At 47.9% G+C, this 23,852-nt stretch overlaps 2 protein-coding genes across 8 annotated transcripts; both read left to right on the forward strand.

Annotated features, from left to right (window-relative positions):
• The first annotated feature begins 24 nt into the window (after positions 1 to 24).
• On the forward strand, positions 25 to 10,339 carry DNAJC8 (DnaJ heat shock protein family (Hsp40) member C8). 5 transcript variants are annotated; one of them, XR_005953620.1, is made up of 10 exons: positions 25 to 303; positions 769 to 870; positions 2,586 to 2,642; positions 4,182 to 4,248; positions 4,887 to 4,981; positions 5,830 to 5,901; positions 7,051 to 7,142; positions 8,062 to 8,137; positions 9,559 to 9,751; positions 9,963 to 10,339. XR_005953620.1 is itself a non-coding variant. In XM_041417709.1 (9 exons), the coding sequence occupies exons 1-9, from the start codon at positions 301 to 303 to the stop codon at positions 9,679 to 9,681; spliced, it is 687 nt and encodes a 228-aa protein (XP_041273643.1). In that variant the 5' UTR covers positions 25 to 300; the 3' UTR covers positions 9,682 to 10,339. The 5 variants fall into 5 exon arrangements, 4 of the variants coding, with proteins under 4 accessions (XP_041273643.1, XP_041273645.1, XP_041273646.1 ...); XM_041417709.1 differs by having other exon boundaries at positions 9,559 to 10,339; XM_041417711.1 differs by having other exon boundaries at positions 25 to 252; positions 9,559 to 10,339.
• Positions 9,695 to 23,067, forward strand: PTAFR (platelet activating factor receptor). Of its 3 annotated transcripts, none has more exons than XM_041417708.1 (3): positions 9,695 to 9,751; positions 16,524 to 16,710; positions 19,620 to 23,067. In XM_041417708.1, exon 3 carries the CDS (start codon positions 19,675 to 19,677, stop codon positions 20,743 to 20,745), a length of 1,071 nt encoding a protein of 356 aa, XP_041273642.1. In that variant the 5' UTR covers positions 9,695 to 9,751; positions 16,524 to 16,710; positions 19,620 to 19,674; the 3' UTR covers positions 20,746 to 23,067. The 3 variants fall into 3 exon arrangements, with proteins under 3 accessions (XP_041273642.1, XP_041273640.1, XP_041273641.1); XM_041417706.1 differs by lacking the exon at positions 9,695 to 9,751 and adding an exon at positions 11,202 to 11,774; XM_041417707.1 differs by lacking the exon at positions 9,695 to 9,751 and adding an exon at positions 15,898 to 16,044.
• The last annotated feature ends 785 nt before the right edge of the window (positions 23,068 to 23,852 follow it).

The raw sequence follows: 23,852 nt of genomic DNA on the forward strand, positions 1-23,852 counted from the left end.
TGCAGACTCTGACAAGCCTGGGATGGTGCTCGCTCCGGCCCGCCCACAGCCCGGCTGCTGCCGGGGCCGGGACCGCGGGCGGCCCTGGGGGCGCTGGGCCCCGCCGCGCTGCCCTCGGCCTTGCTGCGGGCACACCGTCACGGGCAGGGCCCGGGCCCCTCTCCGCCTGCCGGGCCCGGTGCTGCGGGCACGGCCTGGTCGTGTTTCCTGAGGGCGCGCCAGTTCGCTGCGTGCGCGTTTGTTTAAATAAAGGTGAACGTTAAATGTGAATGCACGGCTTGGTTCGGCATGGTGCTGTGAATGGTAAAAACGGAACTAAATAACCTGGGGTTGCATTAAAGTGGGCTTGTGCGTTTGCATCAGTGTCGCTTGACGTGTTTGAAGGGCTGCACTGCCAACAACGGGTTAAAAGTAATAATACGTTATAATAATAACAATGCCGTGGTTTCCAAGGAATCAGCACAGAACTGCTGGAGGTGCATGGGCAGGAGGGAAGGCACAGCTGTGGAGAAGGCCATAGAAGGAACGAACAGAACTGTTCTGCAGCATGTTTTATAGATAAAATGTGATGTTGAAAATGCTGTTGGGCTGTAGGAAGGGCTAAAAAATATGTACTGCCAGTGCCTGAGAAAATAACTACAGGCTTGGGGTAAGCAAGGGACATTGTGAATTGTAGTACAGGACAAGGATGACTGTATGCTAACAGCATGGAATAGACAGGTGAGGCTGTTGTGATGGTCAGTTGATACAGGTCTCTCTGTTCTTCAGGTAAAGCAAATTGAAAAACGAGATTCTGTTTTAACATCAAAAAACCAAATTGACCGACTGACCCGACCTGGATCTTCGTATTTCAACTTGAACCCTTTTGAGGTTAGTTTGAACATTCTGAATTGATGTGTGAGCTTTCTGGCTCCTGAGTATTTATTCCAGTAAAAGAGAACCATAAGGAAAGAAGAAATTTCTCTGGGTACAGATTGGTGCAGAAGGTTCGCAGAGGACAGCAGCATTGTCTATATGTGCTCACTGTCTTTTCTCAGTGTTTGACAGCAGGACAAACTGTATATTGTCACATTTCCCTCGTACAACAGCACTGGAAGATTTGGCTGGGTACTTTCTGAACAGGAAGGTAGTAGTTGGAGGTGGCAGCTTGGCAGTTCTGGCCATAGCTCTCTTAATTCAGCATTTGTAGTTGTGTGTTTTATTTTGGGTGTTCATTCCACTGAACTTGTGTAGTGGATAGAGTAAGAAAAGGTCTCTCAGTGGTCACACCAGTGAGTAGTCTCTGAGGAGCCATTGGGTAATGGATAATGCCCTTGCAATTTATAGTGTTATTCCAGTTGCAGTCAGTTATAAAGTCTGAATGAGTAGGAAAGCCTGAGGAAGGCAGTAAATAAACAATACTGTATTCATCTGGAGTTGGCTTTCCCTGGGTGTGTTCCTTCCTGGTGTCATCTTCACTGCCTTTTTGAAGCCTCAGGTGCTTTTTGTAGTCCCAGTTCAGAGCTGGTCAGCCAGATGAGCCAGCAGATTCACTTTGGCAATGTTCAGTTTTGTATAGGTCTTAATACCTAAAAAGTAAATTAAGAAAGCTGTTTCAGAGGAGACTGTAGCTTTCCTGTGGGAGAGTGTTTTTTATTTACAGATTCTTAGACTCAGACCAGCATCTGCTCACTTGTTGCTTAAATCTTATGTTCAGTAAATTAATTCACAAAAGAGTTCCTAAACTCTGCCATATCTGTAAAGATCAATAAATAAGTGCTGTTAGTCATGGAAACCAAACAGTAAAACTCTACTGTCTTTCAAAATGATAAAATTAATAAATTCTTATAAAGTAGTATGTTTCCTGTCCAACATTCTGAGTGACTTGACATTGTCCCCAAACCACCACTGCTTTTGTTTGTGTCAGACAGAGCATTGCTGCAGGACTGGTTGAAGGCTCATACCAGTTTAGGGATCGTAGTGTCTACACAAGACTTGAACATAGAAAGGACACTGGCATAGCCAGAGGAATCTGGCACTGCTAAAAGTAGGGACACAAATGTCAAAAAGATTGTGAAATGTTTCTGTTTACTGGGTGAAAATTCGTGTCATTGTGGGGTAAGCTTTCTGCTGTGTGTCTGTGTGCCAGTGACCAAGTGTTACAGAATCACAGCATGTGCTGGGTTGAAAGGCACCCATCAGGATCATTGGGTCCAGCCCCAACCCTGCCCAGACCCCCCAACAGCCCCACCCTGGGCACCCCTGGAGCTCTGGCAGCCTCGGGGCCGTGCCCATTCCCTGGGGAGCCTGGGCAGTGCCAGCACCCTCTGGGGAAGAACCTTTCCTGATCTCCAATTTAAACCTCCCTTGACTCAGTTTCATGCAGTTTCCTCATGTCCTGTGAGTGAAGAGCTCAGTACCTGCCCCTGAGCTGCCCCTTGAAGGATGTTTGAGTGTAATGAGTTCTCCCCTCAGCCTCCTCTTCCTCAGGCTGAACAAACCAAGTGACTTCAGCCACTCCTCATGAGAGTGTTAGAGCTTGCTGGCAGGAACCTGAAACATGGAGAGCAGCATCAAACTTGCTCTGCTTTCACGGTCTCTTTTAGGTGCTGCAGATGGATCCTGAAGCCACAGATGAGGAGATAAAGAAAAGATTCCGACAGGTATTCAGCTTTTGCACTCAAAGGAGATTGTGCAGCTGGGTGTGGGCACAAGAAAAATGGTAGTAAAGCTATCTGGGTAGATATTTTTGCAGAAATGCACAGAGCAATGCTTGTATCAACAAGAGGAGAGCTGCAGCAGTGTCTCTGGTCCAAGCATGATAGGCTGCTTGCCTGTGCCATGTGTGATGGGACTATTGCCAGCTAATATAGCCATGTATGATCAGCCTCTTGAGCTTCAGTTCAAAAGGAAGATCAAAAGGTATTTTTCTCAAATACATGGACTTGGATCCAGATTTTCTCTGAGGTTTCTTTAAGAATTGCCGTGGTCATTTTTAGTGGCTTGGTTACCTGGGAAAGAGGCAGCCCTGCTTCCTGGCAGGTCTGCAGCACAGGAAACATCACCCCAGCCTGCCTCTGCTGACAGACCTGCAGGAAAAGTTTTGAGTTTAATCAGTGCATACAGCAAAGAAACATTGTTTGGAGGGCTGCAGCCTCCACCTGAATTAATGGTGTGAAGGTCTTTAGACAGGAAGGTGCTGGGTGGCAGAGGAACAGGATATGGGCTCCTCCTGTGTGTGGGAAGTGACAGGAATAATTTTTTGGTCTATTGTTGGTTCTCACTTCTGCAAGACAATGAAGTATGATGTTCTCAGCTTTGGGCTGGTAAAACAGTACAGGGAGATGTTCTGAGTTCAGGGTAATGAAATGAGAAGTGTGCATGGAATTGTGCATTGAAGAAATCAAACACCCAAGTACAGAATGTGGAACAGCCAGCAAGGGGGAAAAAAGGCACTGGCTGAAGTAAATCTGTCCAGGACTGAAGGCAAACCTTTTCCTGGGAGCTACAAACTGGCAGCTGTACAGTTCCAAAAGTAGTTATTTTGTATTCTTCAACACTAAAGCAGTTTCAGTTGCTGCTCTGTACAGCAATGGCAAAAATAAAAGGTCTGTATAAGAAAAAAAAAATTAAAAGAGGCGATACGGAAAGTTTTAAATAACTTTCTGAAAGAGGAATGTGGAGGATGGGTTTCCAGCCCAGTTAAAGTTCCCCTCAGGATGGTAGTGATCTATCTCCTGTCTCTGCCAGGTACAGCACAGGCAGGAGTTTTCTTAACTTTCAGTAAAGCAGCCTAAGGAGAAATGACCACTCTTAAATAGTTTGCTATTTGGACAGTCTTGGGGATGCTGGAGAACTTCTTGAGAGACTTTGGTTGAGGATGATCTTTTTATGTTTGTTTCTTGTCAACACCAAGGATACAAATCTTTGCTGACCAAGGGGTTCATATCAGCTGAGGGGTGTTAAATTGTTCCTCTCATCACAAGCTGCAGCTTTTCTTGGACAGCCTGTTTGTTACAAGGATTGTTTGTTCTATCAGCTCATACTGGCACATAGTTCTGCATGTTGTCAGCTGGTTTGTCCATGTACAAATGAATGTGATCTCTTTGGATTCTTTCTGTCTATTTCCCTTCTCTCAAAAATCTCTGAAATACTCTTCATCTTTTACCATGATCTTGATAGCAAGATTCTTTTTCTTGCAGCTGTCAATATTGGTGCACCCAGACAAAAACCAAGATGATGCAGATAGAGCCCAGAAGGCGTTTGAAGGTAATGCTCTCTCTCTGCCTGCTCTGAGTTAGTAGTGTCAGCTTTTCTGGTGCTGGTTTAAAAATTCCTTGGGGTGGAGGGGACAGAAGGGTTGCTGCAGAGGTGCTTTAGCTGGGGCAGAAGCAGCTGTGGTAGCAGCAGCTGTGTGAGGTGGTGGCATTTCAGCAGGTGGCACTAGGTGGCAACAATGCCATTGTCATGTCACAACAGGGACACACATCTCCATGGGGTTTTGGGATTGTTCAAGAAAAGCTGTTTAATCTGTGCATTAGATTGTATTCAAAGACCACAGGACAGAAACAGAGTGATGGTTTTAGGTGTGTGCTGTGCAGGCAGGAAGTCACTGTAAGGTGTTCATGCCTGTAAGTACAGCTGATAGGAATGATACCTTCCAGAAGGTATCACACAGTTCCTGCCATTACTGTACCCCAAAACTCACTCATCTAATCATGTTACCACTTTCCTAGATGTACTTAATTTAAAAAAAAAAAAACAACAAAAAAACAGCTAAAACAGACGGCCAAACAAATGACCTCCACAAATTCTAGAAGCAAATTAGTAATGCCAACAAGTAGCAGTCTTGTGATGCCTTGTGAACATGACTACTGGTGCTATTAATATTGATGCTTTTTGTTTAGCTGTAGATAAAGCTTACAAGCTGCTGCTAGATCAGGAGCAAAAGAAGAGAGCCTTGGATGTGATACAGGCAGGAAAAGAATATGTGGAACACACTGTGAGTATTCTATGGGAACATCAGAGTTGGGGATGAGTGGTAATCAGTCATTCATATTTTGCTTTTTGGTGCACTTGCTTCATGTTTAGGTCACTAAGCTGAGCAAACCTTGTGATGGCACTCTGCAGGTGGGCTCCAAGCTCTTCACAGCAGAAACAAGCCTGTTGTGTCCAGGACTGCTGTTGAGCTCAGTGCAAGATAATTCAGTGTAATTCAGTACTTGAAATAATCAGGTCAGACCACATGATCTGACCTAAATATTTTTTTCCAAGTCTGTGAATGAATGATGCAGTTCAGATATGTGTAGGTGGAAGAGAATAGGTGGTGACAGCAGGAGACTGGGAAGTTTGGGAGATATTGACCTATAAGATAAGGAGCTTGGATTGCTTTGGCTAAGAAGTTAGAGTGATGTGGTTGGATTAAAACACAGAAAGCTTGAGAAAGCAGATGATATGGGAGAGCTCAGATACTCTTAACACAAGGAACACTTGATGTTCTGTTTGTTGTTAGTCACTTGAATATTGTGAAGCCAAATAAACTTCCTGCTGGTTTGGATGATGTATATTGAATAAGAATATATTCAAGATATGTTCAGTATATATATATATCAAGAAACCAAAAGGAATTATGTTGGAGGAATAGTATCCAACACAGTATTTTTAATTACTACAGTTCATGTGATAGTAATCTTGTGTGTTTGTGCCTAGGAGGGTTTGGTGTAAAACAAAACATCAGTCAAGAACAGAGTTCTTTCTATACATTGGAATAGGAATGCAGAACCACTTAGATCCAAATTATGTAAGCCCTATAAAAATTTTAAGCCTCTTATTTTTGTTCTTAATCATTAGGTGAAGGAAAAAAAGAAGCAGCTGAAGAAGGATGGAAAACCTCCCACTGTAGAGGAGGATGATCCTGAAGTTGTAAGTCATACTATGTTCAGAGAAACCAGAGAGTACAAAATGTGTTTTGAGGAATTAAGATTCAAAACCAAAGTACATAAGTATTTATTAGGCTTGCTAATGTTGTAAACCCTTACATTTACAGAAGAACAAATTCTGCTTAGCCACTGTAGAGTATCATGTGTCAGGTGAACCTGTGTATTGTGGAAAATAGTTTCACTGTAGTGTAAAGAGTAAATATGTTGTGAGAGTATATAGATCAAAATACCCTGTTCTTTTCTCAAAGCAAGTCTTTATTGCTTGTGCATCATGCACTCTTTTGAATTTGATTTATTGTTGTCTTCTGACTGCTGGAACTGTGGCATTCCTGCTGCTGGCAGGGGCACATGAAACACTCACTGCAGTGTGGCTAAAATGAGCTTGTGACTTTTTAATGAGAGCAATTTTGTCTGTTTCATTCATGTAGTAGTGAGGGACAGATGTGCTGTTCTGCAGCAAACCACTTGTATTAAAAAAGGCATGGCATAACTTAATTCTTCTTACCTGGGTTCTAGTCTGGACAAGTGCAGCCACATGAGAGGCTGTAACAGTGATTGCCAAATACTGACTTCATTAGTCTCATTGCCCTTTTTTTCCTGGAAAGTGATTTCTTCCTGTTGATATCACCACAGTAACCCCATAACCATCCTATTTTTCATTTTTCAGAAGTCTCTTGCTCTTCTTTAGTAATGAAGATTGGTTTAAGCATACTGATTTCCTACTGGGAAGCCAATGCTAGATTTTTACAACACATCAAGAAGATCTGCTGGAAAAATTGCTCTTTAAAACAGTGACCATTTAACCTTTTTTTGTCAAGTGTAACAATGCAAGACTTAACCCAAGAATAAGAGGCTTTGAAGTGAACAGTTCTGTTTAGGCACGGCTTCATGAATACAAATTAAAATGAGACTAATAGGAGGTTAATATGCAGTTGTTTCCTGGTGCCAGGGCCAGAATTTAATCAGCAGTGGTTTATACCTTTCTGTGTGCTGCTGCTGTTGTCAGGGCAGGATAGGGGTTATGTGGGCACACCTGAGGTTTGCTTTCTTTTTAGCTTCATACATTTGTATATAAAACAGACTTTAACTGTGTTCACAGGCATTATTTTAAGACTGGATTTGTGTTTTACAGTTCAAACAAGCTGTGTACAAACAGACAATGAAGCTCTTTGCTGAACTGGAAATTAAGAGGAAAGAAAGAGAAGCAAAAGAAATGCATGAAAGGTATAAATGGCATTCCACTTGTGCTTCCTCAGAGAAGATATGGGATCAGAGAGTTTTAGAAGAGTCTAAATTGGAATGAACCTCTGGAGATCATCTGGTCTGACCTCCTGCTGAAATCAGGGCCTTGGGTTAGATGAACAAGGGTCCTGTCAAGCTGATTGCCAATAATTTGGATCCTGCCACACCTCTGGGTAGCCTGTGGGTTTGTAGAGCCCTGTGCTTGAGAAAAGCACACAGGAAATTTGCCCTCCTGTGCTGAAGATGTCAATATATTTTATATGGTTGTATTATCTTACATGTACACACGGAGGCCAGCCACAACAGTGAAATGGTGACACAATTCTGCTTGCTATTAGCTTGCAGAGGATTGATTTTTGATTTTATTAAAATGCCAGTAATACCCTGTGGCATGTATGATCCTGAACTATTTTAGGTGATTTGATCACGTGCTCACTGTGGGTACACTTCCTGCAGCAGGGTTCTGTGCTGGTCACTGAGGTGGGAGATGGCTGCAGGACGTTGCTTTTGATTACAGGTGAAAAGTAGGGGGTTAAAAATTTAATTTGTACTTTGCATGCTGAAGTGCTTATTAACTTCTCAGAGCATGCACCATCCACAGTTTTAGAGACTTATCACTAGAGTGATGTCCAGCTTCTTGGATGGAGAAGTCCAGCTTGTTTTGCTGAGCAAGAGAAGCCAACTCCTTATTTGTATGCTTGCTGTCAGTGGGGCCAAGCCATCTTCTCTGCTCAGTGCTCTTCCAAGTTTGAAACCAAATTGTATTTCCTGTGCTATCTTAGGTGTGTGTATTTATCTCTTCTGTAATCTGCCAAAAAATTAGAAGAGCTTTCCAAGATGATTTGAAAGTATTACCCTGCTTTCTAAAGTGGGTTCATAACTTTTGTGGCTTCCCTTCTAGGAAGAGGCAGAGGGAAGAGGAAATTGAAGCACAAGAGAAAGCCAAACGAGAACGAGAATGGCAGAAGAACTTTGAGGTATTCAGCACTTGAACTTACAGAATAGGCCTCAGCAATTCTTGTCCATGTTGCAGGGAATGCCCCTAGAGAGATGAGAGACCTTTTGTGTGCAAGTCTGTAAGATAATTTAATAGATCTGCACCAGCCTGGGGTTTGTTCATGTGTGGAGACGAGCCCATCAATAGGGCTTTGGTATCACCTATGCAGAAACAGGTCTGGTAAATTGAGGTGTACTATTTTTCATCTCTGTCAGCAGTTCATTCTTATCTTTAGTTGTGACATAGAATTGCTGCTTAGCCCAGTCACTGGTGACCATTAAAACCTAATCTGGGAAGTGTTTGTGTGGACTGTTGTGGTACTTTCCAGTCTGGTTGCCCCAGCATCCAGATCCCTGCTAGTGCTGGCCCTGTCCCATCCTGCATGGGAAAGGGGCAGGGAAGCAGACAGCTGCTGTAGCCAGAGCCCATCTGCAGCTCTGGTATTGCAGAGATGGGCCTGGAGTGGATAGATCACATCCTGTGAAGTGGATCATTCCTGGTCTTGTTCTGTCCTGCTGTGAAATCTTCAGTCTTTAGAAATCATAGGTTGGCTTTGTGGAGAGATTTGTTTGGGTTTTTTTTTTTTTTTTTTTTTTGGGGGGGTTTTGGTTTTTTTTTTGGTTTTTTTTTTTTTTTTTTTTTTTTTGGTTTTTGGGGTGTTGGGTTTTTGGTTTTGTTTTGTGGGTTTTTTTTGTTTTGGTTTTTTTTGGGGGTTTTTTTTGGGGGTTTTTTTTGGGGGTTTTTTTTGGGGGTTTTTTTTGGGGGTTTTTTTTGGGGGTTTTTTTTGGGGGTTTTTTTTGGGGGTTTTTTTTGGGGGTTTTTTTTGGGGGTTTTTTTTGGGGGTTTTTTTTGGGGGTTTTTTTTGTGGGTTTTGTTTTTTGATTTGGTTTTTTTCTCCTCCTCAGGAAAGGTTTCTGGTGCTTGGCAGGTAGGGCAGGGAGAGGAGAGAAGTGCACCAGAGGCCTTTTTTTCTCATTGTATCAATGTGATGTGACTTTGAGCAAGAAGCATGAGAGAAGGCAGCAGTACTTTTCCCTTCTCTGTTCTTCCACCAGGAGGGTGAGAAGCTGAGGCACAGAAAGGACATGCCATGTTCTGGGCTGTCAGATTAGGAGCATCCATTTGAGAGGTTTCTTGTTTCCTTTGGGAATTCTGTAGAGAGTAAGGACTACCTGGCCCAATCTGGTGGTTTCTGAAACAAGAATCCAGCACAGTGCTTATGCTGGTGTGTGTAAGCTCACGCACTGTGCTGCTCTGGCTCTTCCCAGTGTCTTGGTGTCTGCCTGTCAGGGGCTGCATGCTGGAAAAGGGGAAATTGCCACTGATCTGAAACTGCTGTGTACTACCTGTGCTTTGGCTCTTGCACTTTTTAACTCACTTGTTCCTCCCTGTTGTTTCCAGGAAAGTCGGGATGGTCGTGTTGACAGTTGGAGAAATTTCCAGGCAAATACAAAGGGGAAGAAAGAAAAGAAAAACAGGACCTTCCTGAGACCTCCCAAAGTAAAAATGGAGCAGCGTGAATGATCCTGGAAGCACTGCCCAAGTGCAGCTCCTCAGTCCCTTCTCTGCTTTTAAGGACTCATTGGCACCTAGAGTAAGATTTGCTTTTTAGTAGACTGTTTGTTTCCAGTACAATTAATTATCAGTCGAAGTATTTTTTGTACTCTGTCTGTTTGAAATAGGGCCAGAGAATGACCCCGGCCAGGGCCCCGCTACACGTAGAACTCTTGGCTTAGGAGAGTCCCTGCCATTCCTGCTGTCCCGTGTGTCTGCTGCCCTGTAACTCGGTGTTTTGTACTTCACAGACTGTGCTGTTTCACCACTTCTGTTTCTAGTTTGAGAGCTGAACTCCAAAATACTGGAGATGCATCCAAACCCTTCCAGGCACCATCTTTCTCAGCAAGTTCAGCCTGGGAAGGATCTGGACTGACTCTGGGAATATGCTTCCAGCACTGTGCAGTGCAGCTGGCCTGCAGTTAAGTCCTGCAGCTCCTCACTGCATTGAGTGGTGCTTGGAAGGAACCTGCCCCCAAGATCTGATTTCCAAACTGAAATCCCAGCTCTCAGGCTTAGACTTCTGTTAATCTCAGACCAGCTGGTCACTTCCTATAAGGGAAAATAACTTCTCTTGATTAATAGTTAAGCTGCAATGGTCTGTATGTAAAATAAATTTTTACCCAAATTACCGTTTTTTTTCTTGGAATTATTAAAAAATGCAATAGCACGAGTGTGAATGGAGTGCTGTCAGTGCTGAGATGCTGCTGCTCTCAGCATGAACCTGTGCTCCAAGCTCAGACTGTGGTGCCAGCTCTCTGCCTTTCCAGTTCTCCACATCCCTTTTAAGCTGCCCAAGCTGTTCCAAGTGCAGTGTCACCAGCCTGGAGGCAGAGGGGACATTAACTGTCCTCATTGTCTGGCTGTGTTCCTTGCAGAGCCAGACTGCCTTGATCACCAGCGTGGCTGGGAAGGGCCATAGTTCAGCTTGGTTGTTGGGCTGGGAAGTTGGGATGTTTGCTGCAGCTCTGCAGTTGGGTGCCTGGGCAGCTCCAGGGCATGCAGGCAGCCAGTTCCTTCTGGCAGCAGTGCTTTGTGCACCGATGGGTTGTGACTGTCTTGTCCTTCAGGACTGTCTTAAAAGCCTCACGCTTCCTTTCCTGCCAACTTAAGAGACAGTTGTTACCAACAAGGAAACCCCAGCAGCATTTCTTTGTTAAACAACCCATGGGGTGTAAAGGGAGCAGACAGAGAAACATGTGATTTCTTGTTACAAGTGACTCAGGTGGATGTTGGTGCCCATGATCTGAGCAATGCCAGTGCCACAGAATATGTTGGGGGAACCCATGTGGAATCTGGGCAGAGCAGTGCCAGTGGCAGCAGGAAGGAGTGGGCCCCCCATGTCCCTTAACAGCCTTTCTTCCCAGGATGAAGGAGCACAAGGACCAAGGGGGGCTTATAGTACTGCAGAAGGAGTACAGGAATGAGCTGCCCTTGCCTGAAGTATTTTCTGGCTGATGTTTTCTGATTTGGGGAATTCCCAGAACAGAGCAGAGCAGTGCCATTCCTGGTACTTTGCCTGATGAATCTCCACTCATCATGGAAGCCCTGGAACAAATACTCACTGTGCTGCCTCCTGACCTCGGGACCTGGAAGGAAATGAGGAGCCCAGAGGACAGACTTGCTGAGGGTACTGCCCCCCCTTGCTGAGCTGGGACCACCTCTGCACCCCTGGCCCAACCAGGCAGTGCCCCTGACCTGGGGCTGCTCAGGGCTGGGCTACCCCATCTCTGGCCTGTGAGGCACCAGGTGCCACAGGAGAGTGACAAGCCCCTCACTGGAGTCTCAGCCACTGTGTCCCTTCTACTGCCTGCCTGAGGAAGGACCACAGGAACTGTGTCAAGCTCCAGGGTGCAGCCAGGGCACGGCTGAGCAGGTCACAAGTGCCAAGAGGGAAGTGAGTCACTCACCTGGGAGCCAGCACCACGCCCTCTTTCCTGTCAGAACCTCTTCCAGGCAGGAGCACACACACAGCTCAGCCCTGCTGGTCTCTCCCCCTGCAGCACAGACCTGGTGGGCTGGGGTCTGTGACTGAACTGGAGCAGGTGCTCTGTGACCCCAAGGTAAGACACTCCTTTCCCTTCTGCTTGCTCTCCCAGGCCTCCCTCCCCAAGCTCCACAAGCTCCTCCTGTGTTTGGGTAGCTCAGGACATGGGCTGGCTCAGCATCCCCCGTGGATCCCTGATCCATGGCATCTCAGACAGCACCAAGGGCTGCCGAGCCATCTTCATCCTCCCAGCAGGGTGTGGGGACACACTCCTTGCTCTGCGTGCCCAGCGAGCAGGGTGGGTGGTGAGGTGCACTGTGACAGCATGAGTCAGGCAGCTGCTGCTGCTGCCTCTGGGGCTCTGGGAGGGGGCTGCTCTCACCCACGTCCCATCCCACCCCTGAGTGACAACAACCCTGGCTTTGCTTGGATGCTGTGGAGCAAGGTGAGCAGCCCTGCCTGGACCTTACTCCTGTGAGGAAGAGGAGGCAGTGCTTGGAGCCTCTCAAGGAGGGCAGGTTCCTCATCCCATTGTGCACAGCCCCTGCCCAGGCTGGGCAGGCAGATGGGACAGAAGGCCAGCAGCTGTGGCAGGAGGTCTCGCTGCAGTTGGGAGCAGCAGGAGCACTGTCCCAGCTGTGGCAGCTTAGGCAGGACATGGCTTTTGCCTCCAGCAGAGCTGTGACAGCCTGGGGCTGTAGCACACAAATCCTGACACAATGTCCCTTGAGCTCACCCCTCTGCCCCGTGCAGCAGGGCTGGGCTTGGGAACCACAAACAGCTGGAGGCTGCCCTCTCCCTGCCTCACCCACTGCTGGGGAGGCTGCCCAGCTGCCAGCAGTGACATTCTCTGCCAGTCTGGGCGATCCCTGTGGCACAGCCAGCTGCAGAAGCCATGCCCTGCCTTAGTTGTCAGAGGGGACCCAGGGAGTGCCCCTGCCACTGCCCCAGGAGTGGATTCTGGCTGATGGGTTGGTGTTTTCCTGCTGAGCAAGCCCAGCTCCGGGGCACATTCCTGCAGGGTTGGTAAGGAGGTGGGGACAGGCTGTGCTCAGCCTGCAACAAGCAAAAGAAAATTCTGTGGAGTGTTCTGTGAGTAGTGGGAACTCACAGACAGCAACACTCAGCACCAGCTGAGCGTGTGCTGAAGCTCCAAAAGAACTTCATGCTTTTTCAAAGACCCATCCTGCTACTCAAGAATGTGTCCTGGGGACTGGAACCAGCAGGGCTCAAGCTCACCTGTGTGCCAGTGGCTGGTGCTGTCACAAGCTGCATGTTGGTATTTCATCTTGTCCTTGTTTGCTGCTTGTGTTGCTGACAGGCAGTCAGTGAAATGCTGCTCCTCCATTTACACTCCTTGGAGAGCTCTTCTCTGCCTACGCAGCGTAGCTTGCTCTTGGGAAGAAATCTCTGGATATTTGCTTATAAAACCAAGAGTTTCCCACCCCTCTGAAATTTACATGTGGTTATCCAAAGTGAGTATGTTGCTACCAGGCTACATCAAAGAAGAAATGACCTCAAGAGGCACGTGGGGCTTACAGGAGGCCCTGGGCATCTGCCATGGCAGCATGAATGCTGCTGGGTGCCAGACCCGTGGGGAGCAGCCACTGCTCAGCAGTCAGCCTGAGTGGGGTTATCCCCAGAGAGTGGAATTTGGAGCAGCTGCTCTGGGATCCAGCACATACAACAACCTGAAGGACTATCAGTGCTCCTTAGCAGCATCTATGGGAATCAGAGTAAGAGAAGTTTATTTATTTTTTATATAGGTTGCAAGTTGGCTTGATGCAAGTAAAGGCATTTTCAAGATTGTTTTTTTTTCCTCAACTCAGCCTTGCATAGCTGTCAGAGCTGTCAGCTGGTGTGTGCATTCCCTGGGCAGGAAGAGCAGGAAATAGTGTAAAGCACAGGGCAGTCAGACTGCCAGGAGTGCTGAACGAGCCCAGCCTCCACTGGCAAAATGTATCTTAATGTTGGAGTGCTCAGCAATTGGCAGCAGGGCCAGGAGAGCAGGGGAAGAGGGTCCCCAGGTGGGAAGGGAGTAAAAGGGAGGAGCTGGATGTGGGCACTGTATGGGGGCAAAGGGACCTGCTGATGCAGAATGGCCATGCTGCAGGGCTGAGCAGAGGAAGGATGAAGACTTTTGAAGGTTCCTCCCCAGCCCAAAACCCCCTGGGCTTCCATTTCCTCTAAGGGCTGGGTTGTGGCAGGACAGTGAACCAAGATCTGTCAAGTGTTGCTACATCCCCTTCGAGCGCTCCCCTTGCTCCTGACTTTGCTGGCTGCTCTCCCCAGAGACTTGGGCAAGTTTAAACCCCCAGGAGCAGCCTAAAGGGCAGAGCTGGGGCTCTGTCTCATCCCTGAAGGGTCAGGTCCCTTCATCCTTACAGCAGCTGATGGGAAGGTAAAGGAGGGAGGATGTCTGGTGGCAGAGGGAAGGAGATGGCTGCAGCTTCCATCCCAGCACAGCTCTGGGGCATCACTGCAGGAGCCTCAGCTCACCCTCATGTGCCTGACAGACAGAGCTTGGCTGTCCGTTGCTCCAGCCCCCGTGCAGCCCACCTGCCAAGGCTTCCATCCCACGTGCTGCAGCTGCTATGGGGCTCCCTCACGTTGCAGAGGTTCCACTCTGCTCAGGGAACTCCCAAATTCCTTGGCCACCCTGTGCTGTGGTGCCAGCTGTGGCGCCCATGGCCTTCTGGTTGTCTTGGAGCTCTCCCTGAGCGGGGTTCAGAGCAGCAGGACATGGGCTGTCCTGCAGTTTGCAGAGCCCTTGCACATCTCCAGCCTGGCTGGAGCTCCCCTAGGGATCCTGGGGGCTGCCTGGCACCTGGATCACACCTTCAGAGCACTGTGCTGAAGTGCATGCCAGGTGTTTCCCTCTGTATTGGCCCTGGGAAAGGCCACCAGCACCCTCTGGAAAAGAGCCAGGGATGAGCCAGTCCAGGCAAAGGAGCCCAGACTGGTGCTGGGGCTTTGCCTGCCCCTGCCTGGAGACACCCAGGCACTGGCACAGACAGTGGGTGGGTTCTGGAATGGTGATGGCTGCCCAAAACCTTGGGGCTCCTGAGGCCAGGTGAGCCAAAAGCCAGCACAGAGCAGCACTGCTGCTGTCCACCTTGGCCTCTCTGTCCGTGCCCCATCTCCCTCGCTGATGAGGAGATTGCCATATCCCAGCTCAGAGCCAGGGCTCACCAGCCCAACAACAAAACTGTGACTTGAAAGTGTCCCAGGGTCTGTGCCAGCTCCTTGCTCTTGGAGAAGTTTGGCTGGTGTCCTCAGTGGTGAGGCCCAGGGCACACAACCCTCAGCCTGTCCCTGTGGCTCCCAGGACACGAAGCCACACCGTGGGGGTCTCTGGTGCCCCCACAGCATGGACATGGCCAGGACCTTCTATGGAATGTTTGTCACAGGGGGCATTTCCTCAGAAGAGCCAGGAGAGCTTTTCCCAGCCTTCCCAGAGGATCTCCAGTGCAGACTGGCCTCTGCTGCTGCTGCCATTGCTCAGCAGCCTTGTGGCAGGCTCAGACACCCCTTTGTCCTGGGGAGGGACACCACTCTGTGCTCTCTTCTGGTGTGTGTCACAGCGACCCCAAGCACCAGACTCAGGGCTCTGGTTCCTGTAGGTGTGTCAGGTGAGAGGTCTTTGCTCTATCTTGTACTTTTGAGACCTCCAACAAAGGCAAGGAAATTGACTCAGGGCTCTGGTTCCTGTAGGTGTGTCAGGTGAGAGGTCTTTGCTCTATCTTGTACTTTCTGAGACCCCCAACAAAGGCGAGGAGATGATGAATCTGACTCCATGTTCTTAGAAGGCTAATTTATTATTTTATGATATGATATTATATTAATTATATTATATAATACTATACTAAACTATACTAAAGAATACAGAAAGGATACAGACAGAAGGCTAAAAGATACTACTGAAAAACTCATGACTCTCCAGAGTCTGACACAGCTTGGCCCCTGCTTGGTCAATAAGTAAAAACAATTCACATGCAACCAATGAAACAATGAAAACACATTCCAAAGCAGCAAAACACAGGAGAAGCAAATGAGATAATATTGTTTTCCTTTTCCTCTGAGGCTTTTCAGCTTTCCAGGAGGGAAATCCTGGCGAAGGGATTTTTCCAGAAAATATGACGGTGACAGCTCTGAGCTCACACCTGTGCTGCATGCAGGTGTAAGAGCAGAGGCAGGCATGGAGGGCAGGTTAATCACCACCATGGGAGCTACAGCCTGGGATTTACAGCTTGGCTGGGACATGAGTGCAGCCTTGCTCATCACTGGTGTCTCTGAGCACCCCACCATCAGCATTGCCATGCTGAGTGAGCTTCAGGCTGCCACAGGTAACAGTGGCCATAATGTGATGGTGTGTGGGACAGGTAACAACCTGCCTTGCTGTGGTGTCTCTGTCTGCTGAATATCCCTGAGATAAAGGGAGGCTTGGGATGGTGGAGTTCCTGAATCAGTTCCAACACAAGTGTGAAGGAGAGCTCCAGGAAATGAACATGTCCATATATGAGTTTCTTGTCCCTTTCTTGGAAATTATTAAGTGGAAGCTCTTCTGCCATTCATCTGTTTGGGAGAAAGATGCTCAAAAAGTTGTCTATTCCCAAATCTAACTGGGGACACAGAGTGGATTCCTATTCTGCCTTTAGAGGAAAATCCCAATTTTTCCTCTTCCAGGATCATCAGAAGCAGAGATATTCTGAGGAGAAAGCCTTAAGGACTTTGCAGACCTTTGCTGTGGCTGATTGTCTTTCCTCTACAGCTTATTTTATTTCTCATTTCCTTTAGCTGATGTCACACATTTCCTCTCCTCTAGTGACTCTGCAATCATGCTACAGTTGCTCCCATTCTGGTGCCCTGTTCTTAAGAGCTGCCAGTGCAGAGACTGTCCAGCCCCAGGGCAGGGAAAATAACATCTGGGAGACAGCCAAGCATCCTCAGTGAAACCCTCACTGCTACTAAGGCTGAAGATGGACATATTGTGCTGAATTTTTTCATCTCTGGTAAGCAGAAAATATACTTTATTGTACTACTCCTCTTGGAATATACTCTTGCTGGTGGCAGAGCTTGCTTGCATCTGCAAGCCAGTAAATCCTGACTGGGAGGGCACAGCCCATGGCAGAGTCTATAGACCAGGAGCAGGATCAGCAGGTGCCCTGACCCTGCTGCTTGCTTCCACCTTCAGCCCTGCTTCCCGTGCTGCTGATGGAAAAAACCACCTGGGGTTGCTGGCTGGGGGACTGTGGACGAGGCACTGCCTTGGGCTGGAGGTCTCAGGGGGTTTGGCCAAGCAGCACAGGCTGCTGCTGCAGCAGAGAACAGGACCCACAGCCCCACACCCTGCCCTGCTCGCCCTTCTGCTGGCACAGGCAGCACAAAAAGGCTTCAGAGAAAGGGGAACTGCCTCAGCAGGACAGGCTGAGGAGAGCACTCAGAGCACTCCAGAGCCCAGGGCAGTCACAAACACACAGAGACATCAGCCTGGGCTCCTCAGGCTGAAGAGGGAATTGGGCTTTGGGTAAATTCCGTGGGGAATGGTGCTATGTTCCCTTCTAGCTGCGCTCTGTAGAACATCTCACTTGGCTCATGAGAGGTAAAGGACACCTCTCCTGGGATTCCCTGCAGGACCCTGGCACTGGCACAGCACAGACTCTAAAGCAAAGATAGCTGAGCTCTACCAGGTGGTGCTGGGGCCAGGAGAAGGCACTGCCATCTCCCACAGACCACCTTTGCCAGAGATTTCAGCAGACAAAGCAGCCACAGAGCATGTGCTCACACTCACACCTCCATTCCAGAGCTCAAGCTTCTGTGCAGGACTCTGCTGTGGAGGGACATGAATGTTCACTCTCCCTTCCACCCCATCTGCTAAATCTGGCAGCTGGTGTGCAGTCTAGAGACAGTAAAGTTCACCAGAGCTCCTGAGCAAAGTTTGGTGGCCACCATGCCATTGTGCAGAGCCAGAAATGGAGGTGTGGGTGTACAGTGCCCTGGGGCACTGTCTGAAGGGACTTTGTGAACAAGAGCTGTGCCCATGTATTGGGTGTAAGCAGTCCTCCTGAATCCTGCTAAAGACATGCATTACCTGGGGTTTCTTTCCCCTACTCTTGGTATGGTCTGGTGCCACAGAAATAATCACCTTTCATTGCAAAGATCCCAGCCCTAAGCACCAGAACTATTTGCTGGTGTCACAGATAGTCACAGCAGTGTGAATTTATGGCACATATTTGGAAAAAAAAAAAAAGAAAAGGAGTTCTCTAATGATCTTAGGTAGTTAGGACTTCACAGGTTTTTATTCCTTATTCTAATGTCAGACTAGTGTACCAAACATTACACTCCCTGTGACAAAGTCCACCTGAATAATCTACTGCTCTTTGGAGATCAGGAGGCTCTCAGAAGGGTGGTAGAGATCAAGATGAAAGAGGAGAAATACACATGTCAGCTGGGGCCAGCTCCCAGCACTGCCAGGCTGCGTGTCCACCCCGCTCAGACCGTGCCTGGAAGACTGAGCTTAAGGACACTTGGAACTCAGCACTGCCAGCATGCAGCTGCCTGGGAAGGTCCAAATCTTGTAATTGTTGTGTCCTTAGGGGACCTGGGAGGGGTGAGGAAGGGCAGGACCCTCAGGAAGATGAGTGCTGCCTTCCTCTCCTACCAGCTGGAGAGCAGTACCGAGAGTTGCAATTCTGCAGAAAAAGGGAGAGCAAGCTCCAGCTCCAGCTGACTTCCCCATTTGCAGAGGAAAATTGCAAACATGCAAACAAGTAAATGAGGAACAACAGCACAGGGACACCCGGGGGCACCCTTCCCAGAGAGGATGGGATGGGGGTTCCTGGCACTGCTTGCTGCAGGGGAGGATCCAGAATGTTTTGAGGCAGGAGGGCACCTGCTCAGGAGCAGCAAGTGAGGAAGGTGATCCTGCCCCTCTACTCAGCCCAGGTGAGGCCACATCTGGAGTGCAGTGGCCACTTCTGGGCTCCTCAATCTATAATTAAAGCCCTCAAGGAAGCCATGGAGCTCCTGGAGTGGGTCTGCAGAGATGGTGAAGGGACTGGAGCATCTCTCTGGTGAGGAAAGGCTGAGGGAGCTGGGGCTGTTCATCCTTGAGAAGAGATGTCTGAGAGGGGACTTCATCCCTGTCTGTCTGTGTCTGCAGGGAGGGTCAGGGGGACAGGGCCAGACTCTTTTCAGTGGTGCCCAGCAGCAGGACGTGGACACCAGGCATAAACTGAAACACAGGAAGTCCCAACTGAATATGAGAAAAATTTCTTAGCTGTGAGGGTGACAGAGCCCTGGAATAAGCTGCCCACAGAAGCTCTGGATTCTCCTTCCCTGGAGTTATTCAAACCCTGCCTGGATGCCATCCTGCACAACCTGCTCAGGGTAATCTGCATCAGCAGGGGCTGGGCCAGGTGATCTCATAAGGTCTTTTCCAACCCCAACTCTTCTGGGGTTCTGAGAGAGATTTTTAGCACATATTGTTTCACATCCGGAATTCTTTAAGATACCTGTAAAGAAGTTAAAAAGTATCAGGAACTGTGGTGGAGGTGGCAGGGGAAGAAAGAAGAACCACATGCAGGGAGAGGATTAGTCATAGAAGACACTCTTGATTCTAGTAAAAGATTAAGAAGACTGAGACAGGGCAGCGTAACAGATTACTTTTATCTAAGAACTTTCATGCAGAAAAGTATTTTAAGATTAGAGATGAGCAGCAAACAATGCTGGATTTTGACACAGAGGTTTGTATGCTGTGGAAATGGGATCAAAGAGAAGACCAAGGAGATAGGGCAGATGTCTGGCTGGAACCAAGCATCAGCAGAACTCCTATGGTCATATTCAACTGATAAAGAAAGGTGGGGTTTGGCTTAGCAACGGTGCCAAACCAATCAGCTTGATTTCTGCTGTCTATTTTTAGGTAAGAAGAAAAGCTGTGGCAGGAAACTGAGCTTCAGACGTGGCCACTCAACACCATGATGTCTGGAAAAGGCAAAGGAGATGCAGAAGGCAGTGCTGATTTACACATTCCATGCCATGTCATAGACTCTGAGTTTCGCTACAGCCTCTTCACTGTTTTCTACAGCATTATTTTCATTCTAGGCTTTGTTGCCAACTGCTATGTTCTCTGGATTTTCAGCCGTATTTACCCCACCAAGAAACTCAATGAAATCAAGATATTCATGGTGAACCTGACAGTAGCTGACTTGCTCTTCTTAATTACCATGCCAATGTGGATTGTTTACTACCACCACCAAGGAGACTGGATCATGCCTGAGTTCCTCTGTAACGTGTCTGGCTGTTTATTTTTTGTTAATACCTACACTTCTGTTGCCTTTCTGATGGTCATCACGTACAACCGTTACCAAGCTGTGACTAATCCTATTAAAGCTGCTCAGCTGACCACCCAGAGAAGAGGTATCTACCTCTCAGCAGCTATCTGGATCATAATAGTGGGCAGCTCTTTGTATTACCTTTTTGACAATAATACCAACCGGGAGGAGGTCGGCTCCAGGAATTTCACACGATGCTTTGAGCGCTATGACACCACAAGTGGTGTTTCAGCTGTCCTCGCCATTCACGTCATCATCTGCATCCTCTTCTATATCATTTTCCTTTTAATACTAGGTTGGAACATTGTCATTATCAGGACCCTGTTCTCCAAGCCAGTGCATCCACGGAAGAGCGCTCACGTCAAGCAAAGGGCCCTGTGGATGGTGTGCACAGTGCTGGCTGTGTTCATCATAAGCTTTGTGCCCCATCACATCGTGAACCTGCCCTGGACTCTGACTGTTCTGGAGCAGTGGAAGAAGGAAGACTGCGAGCTGCGCCAACAGCTCAACGATGCTCACCAGGTGACTTTGTGCCTCCTGAGTACCAACTGTGTGCTGGACCCCATCATCTACTGCTTCCTCACCAAGAAGTTTCAGAAGCATGTTTCAGAAAACCTGAAAAGCATGAAAGGGAGTCGCAAATGCTCCAGGCAAACAACTGATACGATGATTGAGGGCACCATTCATCAAGAGGATGGCATTAGGATCTGTTAGGGCCACTCGGTGTTTTCTGATTGCACATGGAGAGGTGTGAATTATTCACTCATCTTTCCTCAAGTAGAGGCACCAAGGGACACAACAAAGGACCAGGATTTTACATTTTCTTTTTCCTATTAGACAGAAGAATGGATGCTCCTTTCTTTTGTCACATGCAAAGGGCAGAACTGCAACCTGCAGTAATCTGGCAGCAAAGCTCCTTCTGTCCAGGCTGGTGTTCTCACAGGCACTAAGAACAGCCCAGATGACTGCTTTAATATGAAATAAATGTGTCACTGAGCCTCTGCAGTGAGCAGCTAGAAACTAAGTGTACCAAAATTACCCACTGTGTCAGTCCAGACAGCACCATCCCTGCTCCTCTGCCTGCCCAGCTCTCACAGTGGATCCAGTATCAGAGCTGTAAGGGACTTCTAAAAGACCTGGAAGAACAGATGGAGCTCTGAGTGTCATCAGGTGGCTCTTCTAAGCAGCTTACATGGTCTGGTGAAGAGAGTCTGAGCTTATGAAGCTCTTGAGTGGCTGTAAGAGACGTAGTCCACGGAATTCCTCAATTGCTGTCAAAGAGATCTGCACCTCTGATCCCTTCATCCCTTCTTAGCAGCTCACATGGTCTGCTGGGATCCAAACCTGACAGATGTCTGGGAGCAGCTATTAGGAATCTTTGCTTCCAGATCTTGGGTCAGTAAAGTAGGGAAGGAAAGGAAGAGAAACTGGCAGTCCCTCAGCACACCTCCTCCCTCCACCAGATCAGCGTTATAGCCAAAGGGCACTATGGTCTGCCCTGGCTTCCTGTGTGAAAGCAGAACTGGCCAGCCACTGGCCTCATGCACTCAGTTTAGTAATTCCTGACTGACTGCAGACACCCAGTCTTGCTCAGGAGGTTCCAGATAACAGAGGGCTACTGTCAGCATGGGCATTATGATAAGGAAAAAAAGCTTAAAATGCTTCTGTGTCTTTGTACTTATTTATTTAATTTAGGATTATAGCCATTACATTGTTTTTTTCTCTATCCTTTCGAAGCTGACTAGTTCTTGATCTACAGCAAGTGAAGTGTTAGGTCAGGACACTTGACAGACAAATAATCCACACACTCCTTGCCCAGGGCTGGATGCAGTCCACTGGGGCCCAGGGCAAAGTGGTTTTCCATGGGTGCTGAGTTCTGTTACCAGTCATGAGACACTTGGGGCTCCTTTTCTGGCCCAAATTGCTCAATCTAGCACAGGAAATTGGGCAGGGAAGGGAACTTACTTGTTTTCACAACAGTTGCTGGTTCCCTAAATGTCCTAGTCTGTTGATGACAGGAACAGTGTATCTGACCTATGACACCAATTATTCATGTGCAGGACAGCAGCCCTCCCACACCTGCCCAAGAACAGGAGAGAGAAGCTCAAGCCTTTCCAAAGACAGCACCAATATTTGTACTGCTTTGCCAGTGGAGATACGGGTCCTTCAGATGTATTCTCTGGAGCTCCTCAGGCAGCTTTTGTCCTTATTTGTTCCAGTGAGGAAAAGAATTAAGATGTTTATTTTTCTAAGGCCATTGCCAGGGCCAGCCCTGCACTCCAGGCCCAGTGCCAGAGGAAAGAGCCTGATCACAACAAGAGTGCATCTCCCTCCTGGTCCTGGGCTCTGCTCCAGCAATGGCCACCCCAACAAACACTTGCCAGTACCTCATGCTCCTCAGACACGTTCAAAGATGCACCCTGAATCTGCAGAGCCGCAGCACACAGGAAGGGAGCAATTCCTGTAATTTAAAAACCAGAGTCTGCCTCTGTTTCTGCACTGTTCTGTGAGCACATTCTGGATGAGGAGCTCTCACAGCTGGCAGAGGGGGGAACCTGCTTTCCCCCCTTGGCTCCCAGCAAGAGTGGAGCTCTCATTTCACAGACCCTAAAGCCCTGAGAGATGGAGTTTGGCAACTCCTGCAGGAAATGAAAAGGATTTTTACATGGAAAGCTGGCATGAGCTTCCACTGGTTCTTGGAAAGCTTGCAAGAGTTTACAGTTTAGCTCTTTACCGTGGGTACGTAACAGGCTTTATTCCACAGCAAGCACTGTGGGCTCAGGGAACAAACATAAACTTGCATCTGAGGAAAAGGATATGCAGAGAGAAAATCCCCAAGGCCACTTCAGGAGATGTTATGCTAATTAGTCAGTAAAAATGCATTTATGAAAAACAGGCTAAGCTGCTACTTCTGTTCCTGGAAATACTTTCTGGTTCTTACTGCAATGTTGCATTACTCTGCTTTACCTTGCAATGAAATGGATCCTCAAAAGTTCTTTTAAATAAAGTGTGTTCCTCAGGTGTTTTGCCCTTTAACTTTTCCCACCTTCTCATCTTTCTGTATTTATACTTGAGGGAAAGCCTTGGTACCACACTGAAACAGCTTCAATGTGTTGTCTTTTTTTTTTTTTTTTTTAAGTCATCATATGAACACTTGGAAGGGGTGAAATTAAAGGCTCAGCAAGGGAAAAATTCTGCTAAAAGGGAAGAATAGTTGTTTCAGATAGGAAACAACTTCTGAAAAATCTGCTAGAGCTTTCCAAAACCCAACCAGACAAAAGCCCATGAACTCTCTGGCCTGCATATGGGAAATTTATACCAGCAAATTGTGTGGCTGTGACGTGACAAACCATTTTACTGCATTGGGTTTGCAGGGCCAGGCTGTGGTAGCAGAGGAGGCAGGGAGCACGGAAGGCTGCAGGGGTGGTTTCTGTGCCAAGCTGTCAGAAGCTTTCCCCGTGCCCAATGAAGCCAAAACCATTTGAATGAAGCCAAAACCATTCTGCTCCAGGGCAGACCCGAGCCCATCAGTGACGGTGGCAGCACCTTTGGGATAACATAATAAAAAAGGAAAAACACTTATTGCATAGGAGCAATTCGCAGCCAAAGAAGAGAACTGATAATATGTGAGAAACAGCCCTGCAGAACCCAGTGTCGGTGGGGAAGGAGGGCAGGACCCGCTCCGGGTGCTGGGGCTGAGATTTCCCTGGCAGAGGGCAGGGGTGCAGAGATTGCCCTGCAGCCCTTGGTGGGCAGGGGTGCAGAGATTGCCCTGCAGCCCACGGTGGGCAGAGGTGCAGAGATTGCCCTGCAGCCCTTGG

Source organism: Onychostruthus taczanowskii, unplaced genomic scaffold, assembly GCF_017590055.1.
Source record: "Onychostruthus taczanowskii isolate IOZ18803 unplaced genomic scaffold, ASM1759005v1 scaffold56, whole genome shotgun sequence".
NCBI classification, from domain to species: Eukaryota; Metazoa; Chordata; class Aves; order Passeriformes; family Passeridae; genus Onychostruthus; species Onychostruthus taczanowskii.